The sequence below is a fragment of the Crassostrea angulata genome, chromosome 6 (assembly GCF_025612915.1).
Source record: "Crassostrea angulata isolate pt1a10 chromosome 6, ASM2561291v2, whole genome shotgun sequence".
Taxonomy (NCBI): domain Eukaryota; kingdom Metazoa; phylum Mollusca; class Bivalvia; order Ostreida; family Ostreidae; genus Magallana; species Magallana angulata.
Window position 1 is genome coordinate 14,530,054 of NC_069116.1, and position 24,793 is coordinate 14,554,846.

Sequence of the window (24,793 nt, forward strand, 5' to 3'; positions counted from 1 at the left end):
ACCCCGTGAACATGATATGGGTTGTGCAAAAGAAAAATGGACAAGAAGATTCCACAAATACTAATAATGCTCAGGGTCCTTCGTCTTCCGTTTTGAAGAATCTCCATCTTGATCATCAATATTTGTCAAATGTCGGACAGGAAATGGCGCCGACCATACAAGAGAAGGCATGCGAACGTCCATTGTTTCCAAAGCAGACGACCAAGGTTTACTCTATTAAACTTGCTAATCCCAATTCACCAAATACCGAGAAAAAATCCCTGCCAAGGATTTTGAATCACACGCGGGATGAACTTCCAGGAACTGAAGAATTTTTAAAACACAGAATGCAAAGAGCTATGGATCTTCTCCGGAAGCCAACAGTTGAGAAATCCCCAAAACGGAGGAGCGATAGTGAAGGGTTATCGTGCATACCTAACGCTGCTTCAATTCAGAGTAATTTTCAACGAGTTTTAAACATGACATCATTTCAGCCTATATCAGATGGATCCGATAAAATAAAAGGGCTGGATGGGAATTTGTTCGAAGTTTTGAATAACGAAAAGAACGGCAACGACATAAAGACTATTAAATCCTTGAAAAATTCGGATGAAACGAGAGATGTGGAAAGCGTTACTAGCAAAGAAACTTTTGTAGATAAGTCAAAAAGTGAGGAAAATGATAGTGAAACGGAGAAATTCTTCGAAGCTAAACTTGACTATGCGTTCAGACTTATGTTACAAAGATGGGCTGAATACCTGCAACTGCCACAGGAGGAAATCAGCCAGGTTGACGTTGAAAACGCCAAATATTTTAACTGTACATCTGATGTTATAGAAATGTTGGAAGACAAAGGTCGTTTTGTGTGGCAACTCATTGACGGAATTAGCGTCCATAACTTATACGATAACGTTATTTAACTACGCCAACACAACGCCAAAATGTCTTTTCAAAATACCTACCTCAATCATGAAAAAAACTGATATTTGTAGTTTATGATGTTTTGATTTATCATTTTATGGTTTACATGTCTTCATATTTGTAATTGGGCTGTATAGAATGATGGGTTATAGAATTAGATTTGTACAGGTACATATGCACTGTAAGTCTTAAAAATATTGTTTATAATTTTCTTGAATAACATCAAAATAGCAGCAAATAATTCAAGTGACTTTATTCATAACTTTTTTTCACTTAGTTCCATTGTGATATGATTGACAAATCCTCAAAGCAGCAAATTCTGACATCAATATTTCATTATACAAGAATATCAGTTTTTTTTATACATGCATTATAAATAACATTAATTCATTTTCCCAAAACAAAAATAAACAATTCAATGTCGGACAAGTTTACAAGTAACAGGGTCATTCACATTCAAATTGTAAAGCTCTAGGATGGAATAAAATTTGAGGTTTTACTTCAATGAAGAAGAAAGACAACAATGGTATTAAAACAGCACTATATACAGAGACCACTTAGAATTCTACTACCATGACATACAAGTAACAAATATTTTTAAAGTTCTTGGTGTTAACTACCGGTATATCCATATTTGAGACTTCATATAAAATACAGAAACCACTTAGAATCTTACTACCATGACATACAAGTAACAATTATTTTTCCCACATAAGTCCTTGGTGTTAACCATTCATATTTGTGACTTAGTCCGGTCCACTTGTTCTGACACAGAGCCTTATCATGCCTGAGTCCTGTTTAACAGCCCCCACCCCTGCCTGCCAGGCCTGTGTCCATATATCAGACAGGCACTCCACATCCACCTTCTCCAGGTCAGGACTGCTCATGCTCAGGTAGGTCAAAGGTCGCGCACTCTGCAGTTTGTCATTGAGCGAGTCCAGGAAATCCGAGTTGAGCGGAGATAAGACCGTGCATCCTTCTGTGACAAGCTGTTCCAGTGGGGAGCTCTGTTTCGCGGACTCGGATAACAAAGCTCCGATGACCTCGGTAGTCAGTTTTGGATTACAGGAGATGTCTAGTCGATGAAGTTTCTTACCAACTGTTACCAACCTTCAAAATATTTGACATATTGTAAGAAAATTAATATAACTGTGATTCCCTGTCATCTATCAGGTGGTAACCTGAACAGTAAAGCATTGGTAAACTGAGGAGTACATACCTGACGAGCTTATCCTTGTCGTCAAGGCCAATCTGACAAGAACTGAGAGTTAGATCAGCCAGCACACTGTTGTCCTGTAAACAAAACTGATAAATCAAATTCAGACTCAATTTGTTTCAAATTTTCCAAAGCAAGTGTTACACAAGTAATGGGTAAGGCTTTCTTTTCCATTTACATGTAATCTTAAATGAACCTATATCCTGACAAATTAATACAGTCCCCCGTTTTCCAGGGGAGGGGTGGTCTAATATCCATTTCTCATAACTTTACAGTATAAAATATTTAATAACTTAGCATACACTCCCTTTAGATATGTTATTGATATGTGAACGTTGCAGATTTCCAGTGCATTTAAAATGAAGATGTACACGAAGGTAAATTTACTGCATTGTTTTTCTCTTAATGTTAAAGTCTGAATTGCAGAAAACTCAGATATTTGTTATAAATAGCTCATAGTGGAGCTCATTTGTTAAACCATTTAGCAGAATAAGTCAAACACAAGACAACTGCCCTGAAATAAAGACAGAATATGGAGTTGGGCTGTATATGTGAAAGGGTTCAGAAAGCAACGCTCTCTTACATGTTCTCCAACACTTGCTCTCAATCTGCTTATATTATAAAACAGTAATAAAGTAGATTATGTATCAATTTATAGATTGATAATTTGTAGATTTATATCAATTATCATGATTCAAGTAGAATACACTGGGGACAGCTTACCTGACTGAGAAACATTTCAATGTGGTGAAGAAACAGATGGATTACTCCATTGGCCGTCACTGTCCCCGTCAGATTTAGACTGGTCACATGACTGGGATTCAAACAGCACAGCACAAGTTCTACTCCCAGTGCATGGAAACTATTGCAGGAAACATCCAGTGTATGGATACTAGATTCTGAAAAAAAAGAGCAAATCCACATTCCAGTTTACTCAGCCTGTACATGTACATACCAACAAGGTTGATGTTACAGTGTAACTCCCTGTATACTAGTAGCAGGCTTGGGGTAATGCTAAATGTAATGGTAATGCATTGCAATGCATTACATGTTTTCAAAGTAATGCTAGTAATGTGTAATGCCACAAAATTAGCATTACAAGTAATGGTAATGTAATTCATTACTTTCCAAAATTGAGTGTAATGCTGGCATTACATGGCATATTACTCTGCATTACTCTGCTTATTTATGCATGTTCACTTTAAAAAATGTGATGAATAAATGAATTGCTGAAGCTGAATTTGATTAACTTTATTATAGAGAAGAAAGAAATAATTCTTGAAATAAAAATGTTTTAGTTGTATTATTAATTTTTTTTTTTTATAAATTTTCATTTTTAAAATTGTTCATATTACTAGATATAACAACACAATTTCATAACATTTTTATGAGTGTTGTTATTAAGAGTTTTAAATCATTTAAACAATTTACTCCAATTTGTTTGCACTTCAATAAAGATGTGTCAACAACACACTATGCCCCCAGGATAACCTAAGTATCAAAACAATCTATTGTTATAAGAAGTTCTAAACACCCCAATTACCTTCCTTACGCCATGTCCCAATAGAATAGAGGACAGACACGCACCTTTAAGGACAAAATGAATGCACTGTCCATCCATGATGAAAATCAAAATCACTTCCAATATTACCGGTATAACCCATTTGAAAATATTCTCTCTCTCTCTTTCTCTCTCTCTCTTTCTCTCTCTCTCTCTCTCTCTCTCTCTCTCCCTCTCTCTCTTGTATATTAAGTACATTAGTTTGGACTGATAGAAAATACAAAATTCATGTATTTTTTCTATTTTTGCACTTTATCCTAAGAAAAAGATTTGTCAAACAATCTTTCAGTCCCAGCTTCTACTGCTCCTGTAGAACGTTTATTTAGTATAGCTGGGAAGATTTTTAAACTCATAGGATGCAGTTAAAAGATGAAACCTTTGATCATAAAGTGCAGTCTTTTGTCTTATAGTCAAGTGTCCTCAGCATAAAGAAATCCGATTAAAATATATGAAGAAATATGACTGGGAAAAACCCTCTGTTTATAAATTAATACAATTAAGTGTCCAAAATTATAAAGATTTGTGTAATCTGGGGAAATATCTCTATTCAGCTCTTAATAACCACAACATTATTCCATAAATTGTTTTCTATTATGCACGAATTCTGTGTCTCTATTTTATATCTGATATTGTATCATGCCAAATGTCTATAAATATCTTTTTACTTATGTAATATGTTGTTCATAATGCCACAAGATGATTATATATTGAGCGAATAAAGAATGACTCTTGTATATATAGTCATTGAATTTGAACCTGATACTGAACATGAACCTGTAGATATGTTAAAGAGTGTTTTATAATTGAAACATTTGCAAAAACTCTTTATTAGCTTTACTTTTTTAAAACAAAGTAATGGTAATGGTAATGCATTACTTTACTCATGTAATGGTAATGTAATGCATTACTTCAAGAAAATCAAGTAATGGTAATGGTAATTTAATGCCCAAATTCATGAAGTAATGGTAATGTAATGCTTTACTTTACAATGTAATTCGCCCCAAGCCTGACTAGTAGTAAAAATTTTTAACACAAAAGTATATAATCACAGGCACTTGTTTCTTACATATGTTTCTTAAGTACTCAACAAGTGCCTGTGTATATATATCTATAATGATCACAAAAGTTTTAAAAGCTTTAAAACAATTATGCGCTTTTCTTAGAAAAACTATGATAGATACTATGAAGGCAATATATCATACTCTCTAGAAATAAGAAATGATCAGAGAAAGAGAAACATGGCTTACTTTTGACAGTTTCCACAAGACTAAGTCGGTTTTGCTGGAACAGATTTGAAGTGAAGCCACAGGAGGAGAGTTCAAAGGTATCCAGGCTTGGCAGGGAGGAGATAACTGTGTTGAGCAGGGAACAGCAGGTGTCCCCTAGCCAGTTGTTACTGAGTGACAGGTGCTGCAATTTCTGTAAATATCATAGAGTATGAAATTAAGTTGCAGTGGTAAGAACTTGAGCAATTATGAAAATGGAGAGCTCTCTTAACCTTTTTCACTTCCAGCATTGTTTGGATGAACAAAGGAAAAAAAAAAATTCCGACTTTTAAATGCCATGTCAGCAAAAAGCAAAGTGTTCTGAACAAAGCTGACTGCATCATCGCAAAACACCTTCTAATCTTATATCATAAAAATACTACATGTACTAATACTGTGTATTTTATAAGTAAGAAAGTGGTTACTGGTTTATTTCTTCTACTAATTACATGTATCAGTAGTCAGTTGTGTAGTTTTGTGGAAGATATTTTTATTATTCAAACTGTTAGGCTTATTTGTAACAATTACAAATTCAACCTCATTTAAAATTCAAACAATTTACTTTTAGTATACAATCCAAATAAGAAAGTCTTATGCAAGCTTCATCAGCACAACTTTGAATGTTGAGTACAGAAAGATGACAGTAAAACTGATGACAGAAATCTCCTACTTGTAACAATTAATCTTCAAATGAACTAGACAATGTTGGAAAAAACTAGTAAATTAGCCTTTATCCTACTGTATTATACAAAGCAGATTGCAGGTTTGATGGTTAATATATGATTTACCTTTGGTGCACCTGTCCCTGCTTCTTCTCTGATGGAGGAGACACAGTCAGCCAGGGCCTTCAGTCCTGCTTTAGTGACCCCGTTACAGGACAGATCGAGGCTGGTCAGACCGGTGAGGGACCTCAACACAGACAGAAGGTCCTCCAGACCCTGGTCACCTAGACGGTTACCTGTCAAACAGGACAAATACATACACTATGCTGATACAATATCCATGTAATAACAAGAGCAGCACTCGTAATATAAACATACAATATGATCCATTTATAAATACATTAAATGTATTATGCTCTTGTCGAAGTGAATGATCATCCATTCAATTTTTTTTTAGAGCACCTTAAGGATTTGCGGCAATGGCTGAATGTTTCATTGTTCAAAATAAGTAAGTTATGATTATTCATATCAGTGTATATATTACCGGTAAAGAGCCACTTTAGGTTTGGAAAAAACAATTACATGAAAAAAAAAATCATTATTTGCTTAATGAAATATTGTAGATTCATCTAGGGTTATGAGAATATGGAATACCTTTGAGACATAATTCTGTGATGCTCTGCTGGAACTGTAAAGCCTTGAAAATTGGTTTCAACTGCATTGGTCGAAGTGCTAAGTTCTGGAAATCAAGCTTGCCTCCATTTGTATTTGACTGAAGCAATATAGTCTTGATATTTCTGTAGCTCTCTGAAAAATATATTTTATTAATAATTCAATACATATAAAATAATTCAATACATATAAATAATGGGAAAAATTATATCTAAAAAGACACTTTAAATGGAGAATTCAACATATTTTGTTGTATATGTATCTGCACTGTAGCTGAATTATTGTTATTCCTAATTATAGATCCTACTTCTTAATAATTTTTTTTTCATAGTCATATTAATCCTAACACAGAAATACATATGCCCAGCCATCACAAACTTTTCTCAAGCCTGAGTATTGACCTCAAATTCATTCACTTCTTTGTAGGATTTAAGTTAAGAACTGAGTTAAGCAATTTGAAAAATTTGGTGAATGTAAGGCCAACACATCCATGTGTAACCATCTTTGAACTGTCCCACTTTATGTATCAAATGGATAGAAAATGACTTCATTTACTAAAATTGATTTCCTCTAAAACTGATGACTATAACAGGGATTGATTGACTTACTACAGGATAACTCCTGACAGGATTGTTCATACTGCTGAGACATTGGTAGCAAGTCCATGTGTTCTATTATGGCCTTAATCTGAAATCAAAGCATATTTATAAATACACGTATGTCCTTTTTTACAAAATATCTATCTTTGATCTGTACACTAAAAAAAATATACATGTACATAAACTTGATGTTAAAACATGTCAAATCTGACAAAATCTGAAGAGCCTTATGAATAAGGACTAGATGTAACAGTTACCTCCTCCTTTGATGAGAGGAGCAGGGTGACTGAATCATCTGGACTCAGTACTGATCCGTCTCCCAGCTGGATACTGAGGACACACTGTAATCCAGTCAGTCGCTGGTACCTGGAAGCTGTCTCCTGAGCCAGCCATGTCACTGTGCTGTTCAAATCTCTATAGAGAAATATAAACCCTGATAAACATATCTTGTATCTTCTTAAACAGCGTAGTAAGTGACCAAAAGCATTTAACTGCACTTATGTAATATGTCCATTCAAATACTAAACCATTTACATATCTAATCATAACTTTGCTTGACATGTTGTATGTTATATGTGGATATGCAAAAGAATGATTTTATAGGAGTATCCTCAAAGGTATGACTCTTAACACTAACAGTGCATGTATAAGTATTCTCTTTTGAATATGTTTAGGTAAAATACATAAAAACAACCTAACAGGTGGATGAGAGCCTGGAGTACTAATACCTTAGACTTACTTTTCAAAGACAGGGACAAGAATTTTCAAATCTTTGACTCTGACTCGCAGAGATCCAACAGGGAATGCCACAGACTGAGTCAGTAAACCAGGTGTCACCTGACTGGATGGAAGATTAGCACAAGGATTCGGTTCTGTAGATACAGGTCTCAGTGGACTAAGATTTGAATTGGCATTCAGGGGAAGTCTTGAAGTCCCTGCAGCACTGAGATCTCCATTAACATTCTCATCGGTTACTAAACTATTTGATTTCCTGACTCCAAAATTTGTCAACTTCATCTGTCTGGGTTTTCTTGACAGTCGATTTGACCTTGGCCTAGTCTCTACACTGTCGTTACTGTTTTCGCTTTCACTAATCACACAAAAATTATTTGGTAGAGATCCAATATCCTCATCTTGATAGTCCAGAGAAGGTAGAACTGTCACAGCATTTATATCACTCTCTTCAGTATCACTTAAACTCCGGAATGGCTCTTGATCACTTGTATTCTTTTTCCTCTTTGGAGCTCTCTGACTAGTTTGACTTGTAGAAAACACATCGTTCACATCCAACCTCCGTTTTTTATTGGCCGGTCTCATATCGTCAATTAACCAATCATCATCTGGAGTTTCCTCTTCTGCTAAAAATGGTTGGACCTCTTTTGGTGCTTGCGAATTTCTTGGTTGCGAGGGAGACACCATCTTAGTTGCACTCAGCCCTACTCCTTTGATGGCGCTTCTATAGAAGTCTGTGGCCCGTTTTGGGGCCTTCTCTTTTTGAAGTCTAGGATTGGGATATGTCTCCTGTGAGTCATCTGTTAATAGAGTAGCTTCTGGCTCTGTCATTTCTTCACTCTCAGACCCTGATGACAAAGTTCTCCTAAAAAGAAAAAAAAAGCTTTACATGATTTATATAAACTGCACAGGAAAGTCTTTATGACATGTACATGTATATACAGCTTGATAATGTGCAAAGCATAGTCATATATGTACATAGATCAAAATGGAAATTGAGGGGGGGGGGTGTTGTTGTTGTTGTTAAAAATAATAAGAGCAGTTTTGGTCACTTCAAGTTCATGAATCAATGAATAAAAAATCTTTGCATCTGGCCTATTATTGTTTAATTTATCAATTCTAATTTATTATGATATACAGCTCTAATAAAAGGTATAATTATACATAGTTTTTCAATCATTTAATAAATAAATTCAGTTCATTATTGCAACATTAAAGCCTTCCAACTTTTACCATAGGGTTAATGTTAAATTAAAACAGATCCTCTGAAGACTTCAGAGGATCTCGAAGCAGTCATTACCTCAGATTTCGTTCATTTGCTTTTTTTGGACGAGTCAACAATGGCATCGCACTGGAGGACTGGGCAGACAGTCCCTGGTTCTCTTCTCTCACTGATATATGACCTGTTAAAGAATATCAATGATGCACTGTATATTTTTTTAAATTGTAAATCCGACTGCATGTACTTTACTTATCTAAAGACTTAACAGCCTCTGCTTCAAATTTTAAAATTCTAATCATAAGAGTCAATATACAATATACATATACATTGTACAGCTTTCTTGCTCCCTCTCAACCATAACCTACAGATAATTTTTCAAATACACATACATGTAAAATAAAATACAGTTCAAAAGAAAAGAAGGTAGTGTATTTTAAAACTGAATACTGTATATGTACTAGCATGTAAATAGCCTATAAATGGGTATCAACAGAACATGCAAAGGTACACAGAAATATAACATATTACATAGGATAGAATGAACTGTTCATGTACATACTAGGAAGTTTCCTCTGCAACGTGTTCTCCAGTTCGGTGTAGCTACACATGAGTTCATCAGTCATTGTGTCACAACGCTGCCTCCAAGCTCTCAGACAGTCCAGTGCTGTATTGTTCTTGTGAAGTAATGTGATTTTGTTAACACTTCAATCTCTTAACACTTAAAAGCATATTTGTTTGTTGAATAAATTGACAAAATTCTTGTTTTGCTTCATTAAAGGATTTACCAAGGTATTAAAACTATGATATAAATGTATGATAAAGTTACAATGTAAAGATAGGCAAAGAGATAGACAAATCAAGAACTACATTTACCTGGTATATAAACAAAACCAAGTAATTGTGGATCAAACATTTCCAAATAAAAAATGTTTGCACACAGAATATAAGACACAAAAACTTCATTGCTACAAAAAATTCTTAAAATTGGACTCCCTTACCCCATCATCTTTAGCTAGCACATTTGCTCCTTTTGAAATCAACAACTCCATGACTTCCATATTGCCACAGCTGGCAGCATCAATGAGGGGCGTTACCCCACCACAATGCTGCCCCCCACGGTCATTTACTGCTGCTCCATGCTCCAGTAGATACTGCACAATCTCAAGGAAGTCATGGTTGGCTGCCTCATGTAGAGGAATCCAGCCACAGTGATCCCTAGGGTTGACAGGGTGTCCCTGTTTGTAAGAAATTAGAGAAAACATAATATATTTTAGAGTAGAAAATAAAACCAAATCCCCTATATATAAATGCATAATTGTATCTATGTGCATGTATTTTTTTCCTTTTTGTTTTCCTTTCAATGGGAGGAATTCATTTATACTCTTGAAGCAGTTCAACTAACCAAATTTTTAATCATCCTTGATTTTACTTATCACAATACTTTTGGTAAATTCAGGATTTTAAATTTTCAAAAGTATAAAATACTTGTAATCAGCCCAACCTGTTCTATGAGTTTTTGCACTTTCTTGAGGTTTCCCTCGATACAGGCTCTGTGTAAGGGAGTTTCACCTTTTTCATTTCTCTGGAAATCAATCAAACAAGTGCTTAAAAACACAAGAACAAATGAAAACGTATGTGGACAAAATTACATTAAGATAACTAGTACTCAGTATTTCATCATCAATGAATTCCTGCCATCCCTCTGCAGAATATACCCAGAAACCATGAACCAGCGATTATGTGTACACAAATGAAGTCAAGCAAAACACAATACACAAATCTATGCACTGGTAGTCCTTATTTTTAATGATGAACAATATTTTTATATAGATGGAAATATGGTTTTTGTCACCTTGGTAGAAGCCTTGACCCGCCTGGCTCGGCCTGTAGCACTGGTGGCTACATCCGCTGACACCTCATCATCTGTCACATCTGAAACAGGTTTAATTCTACAGTCACTGTCATAACAAAAGAACAGTGATAAACATCACAGGATATTTCCATTTGGACATTGTCCACATTTACATGAATCATATGCAACTGATTAGCAATCCTTTGTAAGTACAGTACAGATCTTTACCTTGTTACAAGTTTGCTTTGTTTTAACTCATTTTACGGCAATGATCTTGAAATACAGAACCAAGAAAATAACTATTCACTTGAAATAGAGTAGAGCCTATCTAAACACAAGAAACATTTTAAGGTTCATTATTCCCCAAGCATACCTGACTCTGACAACTCTGAGATGCTGAGCTGGGCGTCGTCGTCCTCTGGGTACAGCTTCTGACTGTCCCTCTCGTCATCACTCAACTCATCAGAGCTGTCAATGTCATACTTTTCCTTGACTAGCTTCATCTGCTCAGAGGTCTGCTTCAGGTGCCCTTTCTTATTGAAGCTTCTCTGAACATCTGTTAATGCTTTCAGCACATGAAACTAAAATATATCTTCCATTATCAATCTAATTTCATTTCATTGCCTTGGAAAATTAAACCAAACAGTTGCAATAAATACAATACATACTTGTATTTCAGTGAAAGAAGTGATATCAATTATCATTGTCACTCAATCTGTGTGTGGAATATCCCTTTGCTTTCTATACATGTAAATCTACTTACCTCTAACAGATGATGCTGGGCCTTTTTTGCAAGTTTATAGGCCTTGAGGTAGGTATCACTGATCTTGTCATAATCCTGTCCGTCAGAATACTCAATCTCAGCTATGTTCAGAAGAGTTTTACAGACCTACAAAACAATGTAATCACACAGATTAATGCAAAATAAGAAAATTATAAAGCAATTATCTAATAAGTACACTGCAATACCACTACTTACCAAAAACATTTACTTTCTAAAAATTTCAATTATACACATATTGTACACATATTCCACGTTAATGTGATTAATTATTTTCAACTTCAAAGATCCAATTCCTATGGTAAGCACCAATTTTGGCAATTTTAATTTGATCCTCTATGTGAGTGAAAGTGTCCAAAATCACATCCATTTAATCTTGTATCCTTCTATCCTATGAGTCAATCAATATACAAGATGTAAAAAGATTTTTTGCCATTATTACTAAATTGCATCAGTGATGTAATTTTTAGCTGCAGGTCTGTAGCTCCCGGTCTGAAAAAATTCTTATGGATGACCTGGGAGCTAGAGTTCAATACATGTCAAAAAGTTTCAATTTACAGTGCAGAAAAAATTCCACTACTTTTGGACAGATTAACTATATTTCCGAACACATTCTGTACAAATGTTTGATTCCATAAAATTCCTCGAAGATTTTTACTACAGATATCTTCACTTTACTTGCCTCTTATATTCTTTCAAACATCATCACGGCCTCATAAAGTAAAGGGGTGCAGTTTGTTTATGTGGAAAAATGGTGACTCTCAATCTTGACGTGAATTTAACAACATTTTTTTATTGTTTTGTGCGCCGTAAATTACAACTTTTTACTATTAGAGGCACTGTAGCTCCCAGGTCATCTATCCAAATTTTTTTCAGACTGGGAGCTACAGACCTGCAGCTAAAAATAACATTACTATTGCATTTTCTGTAAACTTCAGTTTAAGTTTTCTGTATTTTATTACCTGTGTAGCATCATCTCCTCTTGCTTCAATTTCTTTATTGTAATACAAAATGGCATTTTTGTATTGCTTGTCATCAGCATATGTTTGTGCCAAAGATACATAAATTGGAATGAAGTCCTTTAAAGGTTTTTTTAAATCTTCAGCACACTTGAGCTAGAAAAAGAGATGTCATGGAAAAAATCACTCCATAAATTTAACATGCAAATCGAATGAAGGTATATCAAAGTCATGCAGTGCATTTCAAATTCATCACATTTAGTATTACAGAAATCTCACTAAAATGACAAATCTAAATATACAGCCTAACAATACATTATCAAAATTCCTTTAAAGTAGTATGTCAATGTCACACTTCCTCTTACCATTTGCAGGTAATACTCGATGGCCTGCTTGAAGCTACCTGCCTCGGCTGAGCAGTCACCTAGACTTTCAAAAAGTCGGAGTCTGGCATCACAGGGGGTTGTGGGGGTCATTTCCAATGATATTGTTGCCTCTTCTAGCTTTGTCACTACAAGCATAATAATTTGCAAGTTTGAACGAATGAACTCTTTATACATCTAAATATGTTTTCCAATTATTTTACATTAAAAACAGGTACATTATGTAAATACAGGAAAGATTTGAAAAACAAAAAATTATTTATGTAAACTAATAAATGATTAATCACAAGCTGTTTTCTACAGAAGGCTATTAAACCATACATCATTAATATTAATAACTAATCACCCAATAATCATGATAATATTTAAAAAAAATAACTATGCTCCTGATATATTAAAAACTTTCCTATCCAAAGATACACATAATTTCAGTCAAGTAATTTCACACACCTGAATGAAACAATTTTCTCAGGTTCTCTGTCTCTGCTGTGGAGCAAAGTTTATAGGCTTTTTTCAAAGCATGCTTGCTGCTGCTAAAATCACCAATTTGACAGGAAATCTACGAGAAAAGTGAATTATAAATTAGACACATGAATAAACAATTATAAACACATACATGTATCACACATTTGTCCTAGAACTTTTAGAGAGAACAATCTATGGATACAATTCCATACGTCATCTGTTACTGTCAAGTCTCCTATTAATGTTACATTGTATTCCTTTAACTCAAGTGTAATTGCATAAACTACAGGCTATATGCTGAAACTGAGCTATGAGCTTTATTTCATTAGAAATACTGTGATTTTCAGCCAGTTGACATACCATTGCTTTAGTGGTCAATGTGTCACATTCTAACTGCTTGTCCCTCAGTTTGACAGCGATTTTCTGGGCAGCGTCTAGGAAGCGTATAGCCTGGCTAAGATTTCCACTGCGCTGATACATGCTGGCCAGACACATCCGACATCTGTATAAATCACTGTCAAGGTGGTGGCGCCTACAAAAATACAGTTAAATTTCACAGACTGTACATGTAATATGCATTTTGGTTTTCTATACCAAACTTTAAATACTTACTCTGCTAAAGTGATAGCTCGCTTCAGATTGTCTGCACACAGTTTAGTATCTTCAAGACCGTCATGCACTAGACCTTCATAAAATATTCATGAATATACGTTATGCATAAACTTAAGTATCATTATTCATTTCATAAACATTGTATACTTCCAGTTTCCATAATTATTTGAAAAGAATCTAATTTAAATCAAACATATCAATGTATAACAAAGTAAGACTATTTTTTTTGGGCCAGATTTCGTTACAATGTGATGATTCAAATGAAAGCTTCTGAATATAAAATTTAGTACTCCTCATGTGGGAAAAAATCATCAGAAGATTATAAATGAATATGCAGCAATATTTACACTTAATAACATTAAACAGTGGTTGAAATTTAAGAATATCTTATTCTGAGATAAATCTATACCTATATTTAGATAAAGCCTAGCCTTCATCTCAAAATAGTCCACTTCCTTGACATTCCCTTTAACTTTTAAATCCTCACAGACATGGAGACTTTTGTGGAAGGCGTCCAGGGCTTTGTGTAGGGCCGCGGTAGTAGTCTCGCTGTTGTTGCTGTTCTCACTTTTAATGAAGTAAGTTCTTCCTGGAAATGGCAGCCAAGAAAACAGGTGAAATATATTTATTCTTTCTTCTGTATGTGTTTATTTTCACAAAACAAAAATTATTCATTTGATAAATATTGAAAATCAAAGGCCTGAAGGGCCATAATGGCTTACGGGTTTGATATGACTATATTTACATGGATCGAGTATGATTCCCTCTATTTCTAACGGAAACTTTAGTTTATTTATAGCTCTATAGAAAGTAACTAGCTACATGTAATTCATAGATCTATAAAAACTAACAGGACCAGTAACAACATGCCCCATTGAGGCCATTTGTTGATTGGTCGAACCTTAGTGACCGAAACAGACAGGATTGAAATCTAGACGCCTCTTTTATCAATTGATTGAAACCACCATTGCTTTTAGGAAAATCATAGACTGCATAAAATAATAATGATGATGTCAGACTCAAACTCCAATATGAGACAATTTGTTTCTTTCTTTTATCCAATGACTGAAGTATATTAACTGTAAATTCATTCAACTATATAGGACACAAAAACGCTTAAAACCAACATGCTCTCAAATATCAGTATACCTTGTATTCCTACACACTATGAACTTGCGCGAGAGTTGGTGCACGGTGCGATGTAACAGCACCACAGGCAGCGCGAAATCACTGCGCGTAAAAATAATATAACCAAATGATGAAATGTACTGCATGTTATGTACTATAATTAATGAATTCTCATGAAATATACACTAACAAGTATCATTCCATTTTATTTGTATTTCATAAATGTATATTTATTCATATTTTTCTGGGTTTTTTTTCTACTTTTTTAAGAGGCTGACCTTCACAAGCTTTTAAAAGAAATATAGATTCACAAGGCAGTTCTAACACCTTCTGTTTTATTTTTTTCCCTTTGTACAGAGATAAACTCTTTAGAGGGGGAGGGGGGGGCAAGAAACAGGCAGAACTATGCAATTACAGCAAATTTGTTTTGACACCAAATTTAATTAAAATTAATTACTGCACTATAACTTTGCAGTCAGTCTCTTCACATGACATGTGTACACAGTCATTTTCAGAGGCATACTATACGATGTCTCTGTTATAGTAATGTGACATCGCTTCTGTATGTGACTTGCAATCAAGCTTAACTGCACATTGTTTTCTTATTTGAGTACATTTGGTATCAAGTTTCCAATATTTTTACGACAAATAAACAGTTCAATCATAGCACAACCAAGGTAAGTCCATCGAGGGAACATTGTGCTAATTTTAGATCTTGGAAAATCCCCAACATTCGATAATGGCGGAGGTGTCGAAGAAGGCACATTATATTATAACAAGTAGTAATTGCCCCTCTATTTATGCATTTATTACCGATTTATAATCCCAGTTTCAATATATCTCAATCATAAGTTCAGTTCTTCAACCGTTAAACACTTTCCCCCTTGCTGAGATCGATGTCGGTCGAAGTTATCGACGCTCTCTCCGGGTGCAAACGTTTTTATGAGGATTGAACGAAATAACGACAACTTTACATTTACTTATCACTGTTAGGATCTGAAATAATGCTTATAATACAAGTAAGTATGCATAGCGGAAAGCGTGGCGGCACTGTGTGATGCATGGTGGGGGCCTATACGGCCTAGGGAAAACACTGCAGTTAATATTCATTCGCGTTAGATTTCGAGTTTGTTTAAATAAAGTCAATTCATATTGGTTACAAAAACATAAGTGCTAATAACATATGGAAAATACAAGAGGCCCATGGGCCACATCGCTCACCTGAGGAACAATAGGTATGATAAAGTCAGCTTAATGGAGTCATAATACAAACAATCTGGACAATGTACAATAATACATGTAGATCCTGTATAAATAAAATCCATTTTCCCCCTTGGAACTCGGATAGCCCTGATTGCTGCCAATACTTTCATCACCGCTCCTGCACATATATAGGGACTCAACGTTACGCAGGCAGCGACCGCACACCTACGCAAATCAACAGGTACCAACGTTAACGCAAGCAGGGATGACCGCACACTTGCGCCAACAGCTCAACCTAACACAAGAAGGGAGTGCTGCACACTTGCGCTAGAAAGGCCAGAACACCAGCAGGGATGACCATACACTACTGCTCCGCTGCAACCACCACCAATACAAGCATGATCCCACTCTTGTATTAATGCAATACAGGGCAGGAATGACCGCACACCCTGTATCATAGGTTAGAAAACACGAAGACGATATAGAGCAGGGATATCCACACACTCAGTCTATCCATACCTGTTCAATTTTAACCCCAAACAGTCATTCATCATAATGCAATAGACAATGTCCCTATATATGTGCCGGCCTAGAATAATTCATAGTATCTTAAAATTGGAAATATAAAATAAACAAACTAATCCGGCCTAACCCAAAACTACTCATTCAGAACAACTTATATACACTGAATATTTATTATTGTATAAAAATAATACAAGGTGTCCAAGTAGCTTAGTGGATAATGCACTCGCTTGTCACCGCTGCGACCCGAGTTCGATACCCGTGATCGACAGTGGTTGTATGTGATAGGGTATGGCGGTCGCCCGCTTGGACAGGTGGGTTCTCTCCGGGTACTCCGGCTTCTTCCCACACCAATGACCCCCTCGCGCTAACATCCGTGCCAACGAGAGATATTAATATAAGTTGTAGAACTTGCTTATCAATCGTTGTAAAATAAATAAAAGTTCAGTTTTTTTTGTTTTTTTTTTTAAAATAATCATCACAATATTTGGTTAACAGTGGATGCATTAATTAAAATAATAAAGAATCAATAAATCAAGGGCAATAACTCAATACAGTAATACAAAGAGATTCTAATGAAAAAAAAGCTGCCTGCTTCAATTTTATAGTCATATCACATGTTGAGTATTGCAGTTCTCAAAAAGATACTTTACAATTGTTTATATATGGGATATTTAGCTACATCAAACTCTGAATCTTCTTGTGAGGCCGAAGAATTGTCCTGGAGCCAAAGTCTTAACAATTATAAAGAAGCATCTTGCAGATTAGTTTCTGAGAAGAAGATTTTTAAAGATTTACTCTATATATTCCGATGTAAAACTTTAACACCCCCAGTGGCCTCACCCTACCCCCAGGGATCATGATTTTCACAACTGTGAATCTACACTACCTGAGGATACTCCCACACAAGTTTCAGCTTTCCTGGCTGATTAGTTTCTGAGAAGAAGATTTTTAAATATTTACTCTATATATTCCTATGTAAAACTTTGACCCCCCATTGTGCCCCACCCTACCCCCAAGGATCATGATTTTCACAACTTTGAATCTACACTGCCTGAGGATGCTTCCACAAAAGTTTCAGCTTTCCTGGCTGATTAGTTTCTGAGAAGAAGATTTTTAAAGATTTACTCTACATATTTCTATGTAAAATTTTAACATCCCCCCCCCCCCAATGTGACCTCACACTACCCCCAAGGATCATGATTTTCACAACTCTGAATCTTCACTACCTGAGGATACTCCCACACAAGTTTCAGCTTTCCTGGCTGATTAGTTTCTGAGAAGAAGATTTTTAAATATTTACTCTATATTTTCCTATGTAAAACTTTGACCCCCCATTGTGGCCCCATCCTACCCCCGGGGGTCATGAATTTCACAACTTCAATCTTCACTACCTGAGGATGCTTCCACACAAGTTTCAGCTTTCCTGGCTGATTAGTTTCTGAGAAGAAGATTTTTAAAGATTTACTCTATATTTTCCTATGTAAAACTTCGACCCCCCATTGTGGCCCCACCCTACCCCCGGGGGTCATGATTTTCACAACTTTCAATCTTCACTACCTGAGGATGCTTCCACAAAAGTTTCAGCTTTCCTGGCTTTTTAGTTTCTGAGAAGAAGATTTTTAAAGATTTACTCTATATATTCCTATGTAAAACTTCGACTCCCCATTGTGGCCCCATCCTACCCCCGGGGGTCATGAATTTCACAACTTCAATCTTCACTACCTGAGGATGCTTCCACACAAGTTTCATCTTTCCTGGCTGTTCAGTTTCTGAGAAGAAGATTTTTAAATATTTACTCTATATATTCCTATGTAAAACTTCGACCCCCCATTGTGGCCCCATCCTACCCCCGGGGGTCATGAATTTCACAACTTTGAATCTTCACTACCTGAGGATGCTTCCAAACAAGTTTCAGCTTTCCTGGCATTCTGGTTCTTGAGAAGAAGATTTTTGAAAATTTCTTGAAATTTTTCATCAATTTCTAATTATCTCCCCTTGAAAACGGGTGTGACCCTTAATTTTCACAACTTTGAATCCCCTTTGCCTAAAGATGATTTGTGCCAAGTTTGGTTGAAATTGGCCTAGTAGTTCTTGAGAAGATGTTGAAAATGTGAAAAGTTTACGGACAGACAGACGGACGACAGACAAAATGTGATCAGAATAGCTCACTTGAGCTTTCAGCTCAGGTGAGCTAATAATCTTGCTTAAATATATTTATTATGAACAACAAACAGTTAACTTTGCAACAAACGAATAGAACTATTTTTTGTCGCGCATGTTCAGATAACTGAACTCTTTGCCGTAAAGATTATCCGGCAACTAGATGGCCGTAAGCCATAAAAATTAACCGACTAAAATTATCAAAGCTCTTAAATTTCTGAATTAAACAACAAAACAAGTACAGTTGCTATCTCAAACCAACATTTCCTTATCATCTGAACCTATACCTAATCCCTCTTATATCTTAAAGATTTTTTCTGAGTCCAACAGAGTCATAACTGTATATTACATGTATTTATGTATTATATTTTTACCGATGGTTGCCCAGGCTCTTTGTTCCTCAATAAGATTGTCACATTTTTTGGCCAGGTTAAGATGGCGCTGCTGGAAATGTAGGGCTTTTTCATAGTCCTGCAAGTCACAGTAGTTCTCTCCTATTTTCCGACAAGCCACAGCAGCTCCGATGCTGTCATCCAAGGCTTCACACAGGCTTAGTTCCTGTTCATGTTCTTGTTTTGCTTCTTCAAATTTTCCTACACAATGTAAACTTGGCTATTTATAGCAAGCAAAGACCATCATTTTTCACAGAACTATAATCTACCTAATATGATAATTGTAAACAAAATATAATGAAAAGATTTTGTTATAGGACTGGATTATAAGAAATAAATAACATTTGAAAAGCCTCCATCATGATTGGTGCTTTAAAATTGTTTTCATTTAGTTCTGCACATGCACTAAATATCACATTAGAATCATCGATAACCGAAAGAGGAACATCAGATTATATCTCACCAATTTTAGCAAGTAACTCTCCTAAATAATTTGCTAATGTAGCAACTTCCTTCAAATTTCCTTTTTTATCTGCTTTCAACTTGTCTTTTCTAAGCTCTGAAAAAAATATTCAGGTAAATTATGAATAATTATTTTCTCAAGTAACATTTAGAAAATAAATTACACATACTAGTTTTCATGATTGTTGCAGAATAACCTCCAAGGTCGAGAAATGTTTTAAAATCTAAAAATATTCAAAACAACATTTTGCGACAGAGGAGGGTATCCTGCATCATTAACGATAACAATAACTACTGACAGCTCAGATATTTCAAATGATTGATTCTCCTAAAGAGAGACGGACAAGGTCATTTAGACTGCCTCAAAGGTTTTATTAGTATGCCTATCGATCACAGGCTACCATTTAGACTGATATGCAGTTGACATATCATTTTGTTGGATATTATAATATATACACTTTCCTTATTTAATAGATATATTTGAATCATGTTTGTTTAATTTTTTTATGGGGGTAATTTAATGTGATTAATATTACTATTCTGTATTTATTGTACATGATAACATGCAGTGTAAATATGCTATGAAGGTCCTTGGAACAGCAGCATTGAACTCCTTGAAATAAACATTTGAGGCAATACACATCGTTTTGACTGGAACTAAAATGTAAAATTGACGTGGTTTTAAACTTATTACGGTTTGAAGTAAAATTTTCGTGATCATTGCCAGAAAAATAGGTATTTCTGATCCGATAATTTACTGGTGACGTTTGTGGTATATTGGAAAACAATGTGCGCGGCATCTCTTTGATATCGGCAATAAATGTAGTAGATTTTATATTCGTGAGCTTCATTATAAATCAGCTGAGTTAACATTTGTTAAACACGGTTAATCTTGTTCCAGTATTGTAAGACCAAGTTTTATTTGTTCATGTGTTTGTACATGAAATATAAAAATTACTTACTTTCTATTTCTTTTTCATCTTTAGAGTACATTTCTTCATATATTCTTAGATTAATTAACTAATTATCAACATTGCATTCCCCGCCAATTTCTTGTGTTTTCCAGACGATATTTCTTGAACATCAAACCCGATTCGTTGTTGTTTGTGATCGAGATCGACATACAGGTTTAGAAAGGCCCACCACAAAAAGCGTTTGTATAGCGACCAGTGAACCACACTTCTTTGATTTGTAAGGATTAGAATGGATAACAATCAAGGTGAAATACAATGGGTTGGTGCATCCAATGAACTATGCATGATAATCTATGATTTATACATTTACATGATGTATAGCTCTGGAACACCAATCAGTATATTAATGAACTATATCAGCACTCCTATTGCTGTTCAACTGTTCAGAATAGCTTGTTAACGCTTTTTAATTGCATAAAATCTTCACAGAGATGATTTTAAAGATTTGGATTAAAATTACATTGTATATAATTGAATTTTATTTTTGCACAGAGGAATATTCAATTTCTTCCTTTTCATGCAAGATCATTCATAGCTCTTTTTGCAAAGCAGGAATCTTAAATGCATTAAAAAATGTTCCAAGTTGAGTAAAAAGCATATCATAATTTAACTTTTTTGTCCCCTGACATAATTGTCCATAGAGCTTGAAATCCATGCATTATATACAAACTGTAAATCCTCAGGCTCTATTCATACTGTAAATGTCTAGTATGATTAGCTGGTACTGGTAGGTAGTATATTTTTTCATAATGAGAAAAATAAGTAGCATAAAGTGCCTGTGACAATTGTGTTTGTGCCATACATATAAAAAAAAAGTTCTCTTTAAAAACACATTTACATGTATCAAATGGTTTCTTTTTCAGGTACAGAATTAAAGTTGTTGGATTTTTCAAAATCTCTTCAAATTGCACGAGCACTGGAGTCCTTGGTGTTACGTGGGTTTGGACCTCAGGGTCTGCAGACATTGATGTGTACGTCCACTGGTCAGGTCTTGGTAACAAACAATGGGGCCACCATCTTCAATGCACTACATATTGGACATCCAGCTGGAAGATTGATGGTAAAAGCTATTGACAAAATGATTCAGTACACTGGAGATGGGAGTAAAACTTTCATTGTAATGCTGTCAGAAATTTTACAACAGATTGACTGTAATTACACAGAAAAGGATCGAGGGAAGCTGATAAGGGGAGTAACTCATTTTACTCATAATGTTTTCCCTGTACTGCAAAAGCAAGTGTTAGACCACTCAAGAACATCCAGTTTAATTAATGATAAGAAGGCTTTTTGTGATAGCTTTGATGGTGTGTTGAGAAGTGTAATATCACCACATTATTCAGCAAGAGTTGTGGAAAACTTAGTAACCACTGTGACATCATCATTCAACTTTGACCTGCCCTCTGACCATTTTTATGAACAAGTTTCCATAATAACCCGAAACTTAAGTCAGTTTGTAATTAAAACTGTTGGTCCGTCAGTTACAGATTCTACAACATTAGATTCATTAATCATTCAAAGAGATTTTGCTCTTCACTTAAATTTGTGTCCAATGGAAAAAGTAAGATTTGTGATTCTGATGTGTTCAATTGAAGAGCAAGTTAAACAAGAGGATAATGAATCCATTTACCTTTCAACAAATGATAGTTTAAGAAATTTTATGCTGTACCAAAGAGAAAGAGTGGATAAATTTGCACAGATGTGTGTGGAACAAAAAATAAATGTTGTGATAAGTTCTGTTGGTATACCCAAATATTGTTTGCAAGTACTTGCTTCACGCAACATATCAGTGATACATTATCTTGAAGAGGAAGATGTAGAATTCCTCAGTCAAATGTGCAGAAAACATGTCATTTTAGAATTCCCAAGAGTACAATTTACCGAGAAGGAAATATTTGTAGCCTCATCTTGCCAGCGAGTGATTATCGGTGGTAAACCATGTGTTCAGCTGACACCTTGTGGAGAAGGACTTGCACCTTATACCAAAACCCTCATCCTAGCAGCACCTACTGACAGCTTGTGTGGACAACTGTATACAGTAATTCACAAGGCCATCAAATCTGTGTATCTATCTCTTATCCTCAGTGAGGGCCCATCCTGCTCATCAGCAACCATTCCAGGGGGAACCAGTTTTGAATTGATGTGTAGTCATTTTTTAACTACCGGTAGATGGTGTAAAAGTAAAACACTTGTTGATGAGGGTGTTCAGATGGTTAGCATACTTGCAGAGGCTTTTGTAGGGGTGGCCAGAATTCTACACAGAAATGTAACCGAAACTACACAGAACCAAACTCATGATTTTCTTATCAAACTCTCCAGAGTTTGGGAGAGAGATGCTGATATGGACAGCCTGCATTGTCTGGGGTTTGACAGGAGAGGGACTCTCAGAGACATGGATAAAGAGGGAGTAATGGAACCCATCGCTCTTAAGTTTCATCTAGTCTCCTGTCTGATGGACTTGTTATGCACATTACTGAAAACTGATGGCATAATTGGAACATAAAATAAAATACATGGTTGACTGGATATATGATTTCATTATTTTTTATTTTATTTTTTTAATATTTTATTTGAATTTATCAGAATATAATAGAACCATTTTAGCAAGAGCTTGGACTTTGTGTAGTTGTGACAAACGGCAATGTGATGTAGGACTGGCTATTTCATTGTTGACCACTCAACTATCCATGGTTCTTTGAAATCAACAAAACACTACAAACAGTCGCCTACACTTGTGATTGAAGGGGTAGTACCTTTTTCTAAAATACAGATACCGGTACCTATCTTAGAATATACTAAACATATGTACTGATTTTATAATGTGTCACCTCTGATTTGTTAAAAGTTCAGGAAACCTTCAGTGAGTTAATATTTTGGGTCGTGCTTCCTCCAGTCAAAGCAATGCATCTTCGCGTAAACAGCATGTAATGCTAATGAAGAGTTCTGTTTATCTTGGATGCGTTCATACTCGGAAGTTATACAAGATGTTTGAAATAAAATAAAAAACAGGTCATATATATATGTATATAATTATAACTAATTATTCTTATCGTGCTTTTAGTGAAAAGGAAAAAAAATATATTTACAACATGGGGAATCGATTCTAGATTCAGCGACCGCAAAAATTTTAAAATCTACTCGTTACGACATGGCCAATGTGCAACAAATCCTTGCAACTTTTTTTTAATTATTTAGCTACATATATGAGTATTTTAGAAAAGTCACTAAATATGATATATTCGCTTGATTTTCTGTACGAAGACAAATTTAAACTAAAAATGAATTCAATGTAAATCTGTACTATAGAAAGACTGTAGAACATAATTTTAAACGGGTATAAATCAAATACTTAAAAATGTAACTTTTTACTGCATACTCATCATTTCCCCATAAATCACAAACCTGAAAATACCGACTCCTCAAGACTATATGTGCATAAAATAAAACTAACCCTAAACTCTCCCCCCCCCCCCCCCCGCCCGCACACAGGTTCAAGACAACCAGTCACACACACAACAAATACCGGTACTTGTTTGCAGGATTATCGTAGGTAAAGATTTTATTTGGGTTATTTGTTTTGGCTTTTTTTTGGGGGGGGGGGGGAGGGGGGGGCTGCTTATTGTATGATAATTGTTATAGTGCCCGGCTATATGTACAAAAAATTCTGCCATTTAGTTGTGTTTGTTTCCTATTATTAGATTACAGTATCTTTTTATCAATGATTACTTGAAAAATCTTTGTATGAATTTGCGATGGCATCAGATCACGGACCTTCAGGTCCCGAGTTCTAATATACTTCAGATAAATTTTTTATGCACTTGTTAGTTGCTTGCATATTGCAAATATATTTAAATTTAAGTATACCCAAAGGTGCGATTTTGTTTGTCATTTTCAAATCATATATGATAGAATATCATTCCTTTTAAATGTACATGTAACTACTAGTAGTTTTTATTTTTAATAACTTATTTGTGAACGAAAACATGACTGGGCCTTGTTTATAGTGCAAGGAATTGTAAGCCCTGTATCTTGCTCACAACTCTTTTTTTGCATTGTTGGCAAAGGATAAAA

General features: G+C 35.1%; 2 protein-coding genes across 2 annotated transcripts; one reads left to right on the forward strand and one right to left on the reverse strand.

Moving 5' to 3' along the window:
* Window positions 1–1,136: 1,136 nt before the first annotated feature.
* On the reverse strand, window positions 1,137–20,840 carry LOC128188700 (tonsoku-like protein). The gene is made up of 25 exons (XM_052859919.1): window positions 20,714–20,840; window positions 19,753–19,848; window positions 19,272–19,490; window positions 14,291–14,470; window positions 13,882–13,954; window positions 13,630–13,801; window positions 13,255–13,363; window positions 12,787–12,932; window positions 12,425–12,577; window positions 11,445–11,570; window positions 11,055–11,262; window positions 10,682–10,761; window positions 10,331–10,411; window positions 9,828–10,064; window positions 9,389–9,503; window positions 8,908–9,010; window positions 7,615–8,472; window positions 7,133–7,289; window positions 6,885–6,963; window positions 6,259–6,411; window positions 5,731–5,900; window positions 4,925–5,096; window positions 2,840–3,015; window positions 2,120–2,193; window positions 1,137–2,010 (listed from the first exon to the last, which is right to left on the reverse strand). Exons 1-25 carry the CDS (start codon window positions 20,742–20,744, stop codon window positions 1,647–1,649), a joined length of 4,332 nt encoding a protein of 1,443 aa, XP_052715879.1. The 5' UTR covers window positions 20,745–20,840; the 3' UTR covers window positions 1,137–1,646.
* Window positions 20,841–20,842: 2 nt separating this feature from the next.
* On the forward strand, window positions 20,843–23,248 carry LOC128188701 (Bardet-Biedl syndrome 10 protein homolog). The gene is made up of 2 exons (XM_052859920.1): window positions 20,843–20,970; window positions 21,589–23,248. Exons 1-2 carry the CDS (start codon window positions 20,955–20,957, stop codon window positions 23,223–23,225), a joined length of 1,653 nt encoding a protein of 550 aa, XP_052715880.1. The 5' UTR covers window positions 20,843–20,954; the 3' UTR covers window positions 23,226–23,248.
* Window positions 23,249–24,793: the final 1,545 nt, after the last annotated feature.

Excerpts from the sequence above, each read along its gene's own strand:
- LOC128188700 (XM_052859919.1), bottom strand. The coding sequence starts at position 20,744 with ATGTACTCTAAAGATGAAAAAGAAATAGAAA. Across the intron at positions 11,263-11,444 it reads CCCAGCATCATCTGTTAGAG|TTTCATGTGCTGAAAGCATT; the intron begins GTAAGTAGATTT and ends GATATATTTTAG. Across the intron at positions 3,016-4,924 it reads TCTTGTGGAAACTGTCAAAA|AATCTAGTATCCATACACTG; the intron begins GTAAGCCATGTT and ends CTTTTTTTTCAG.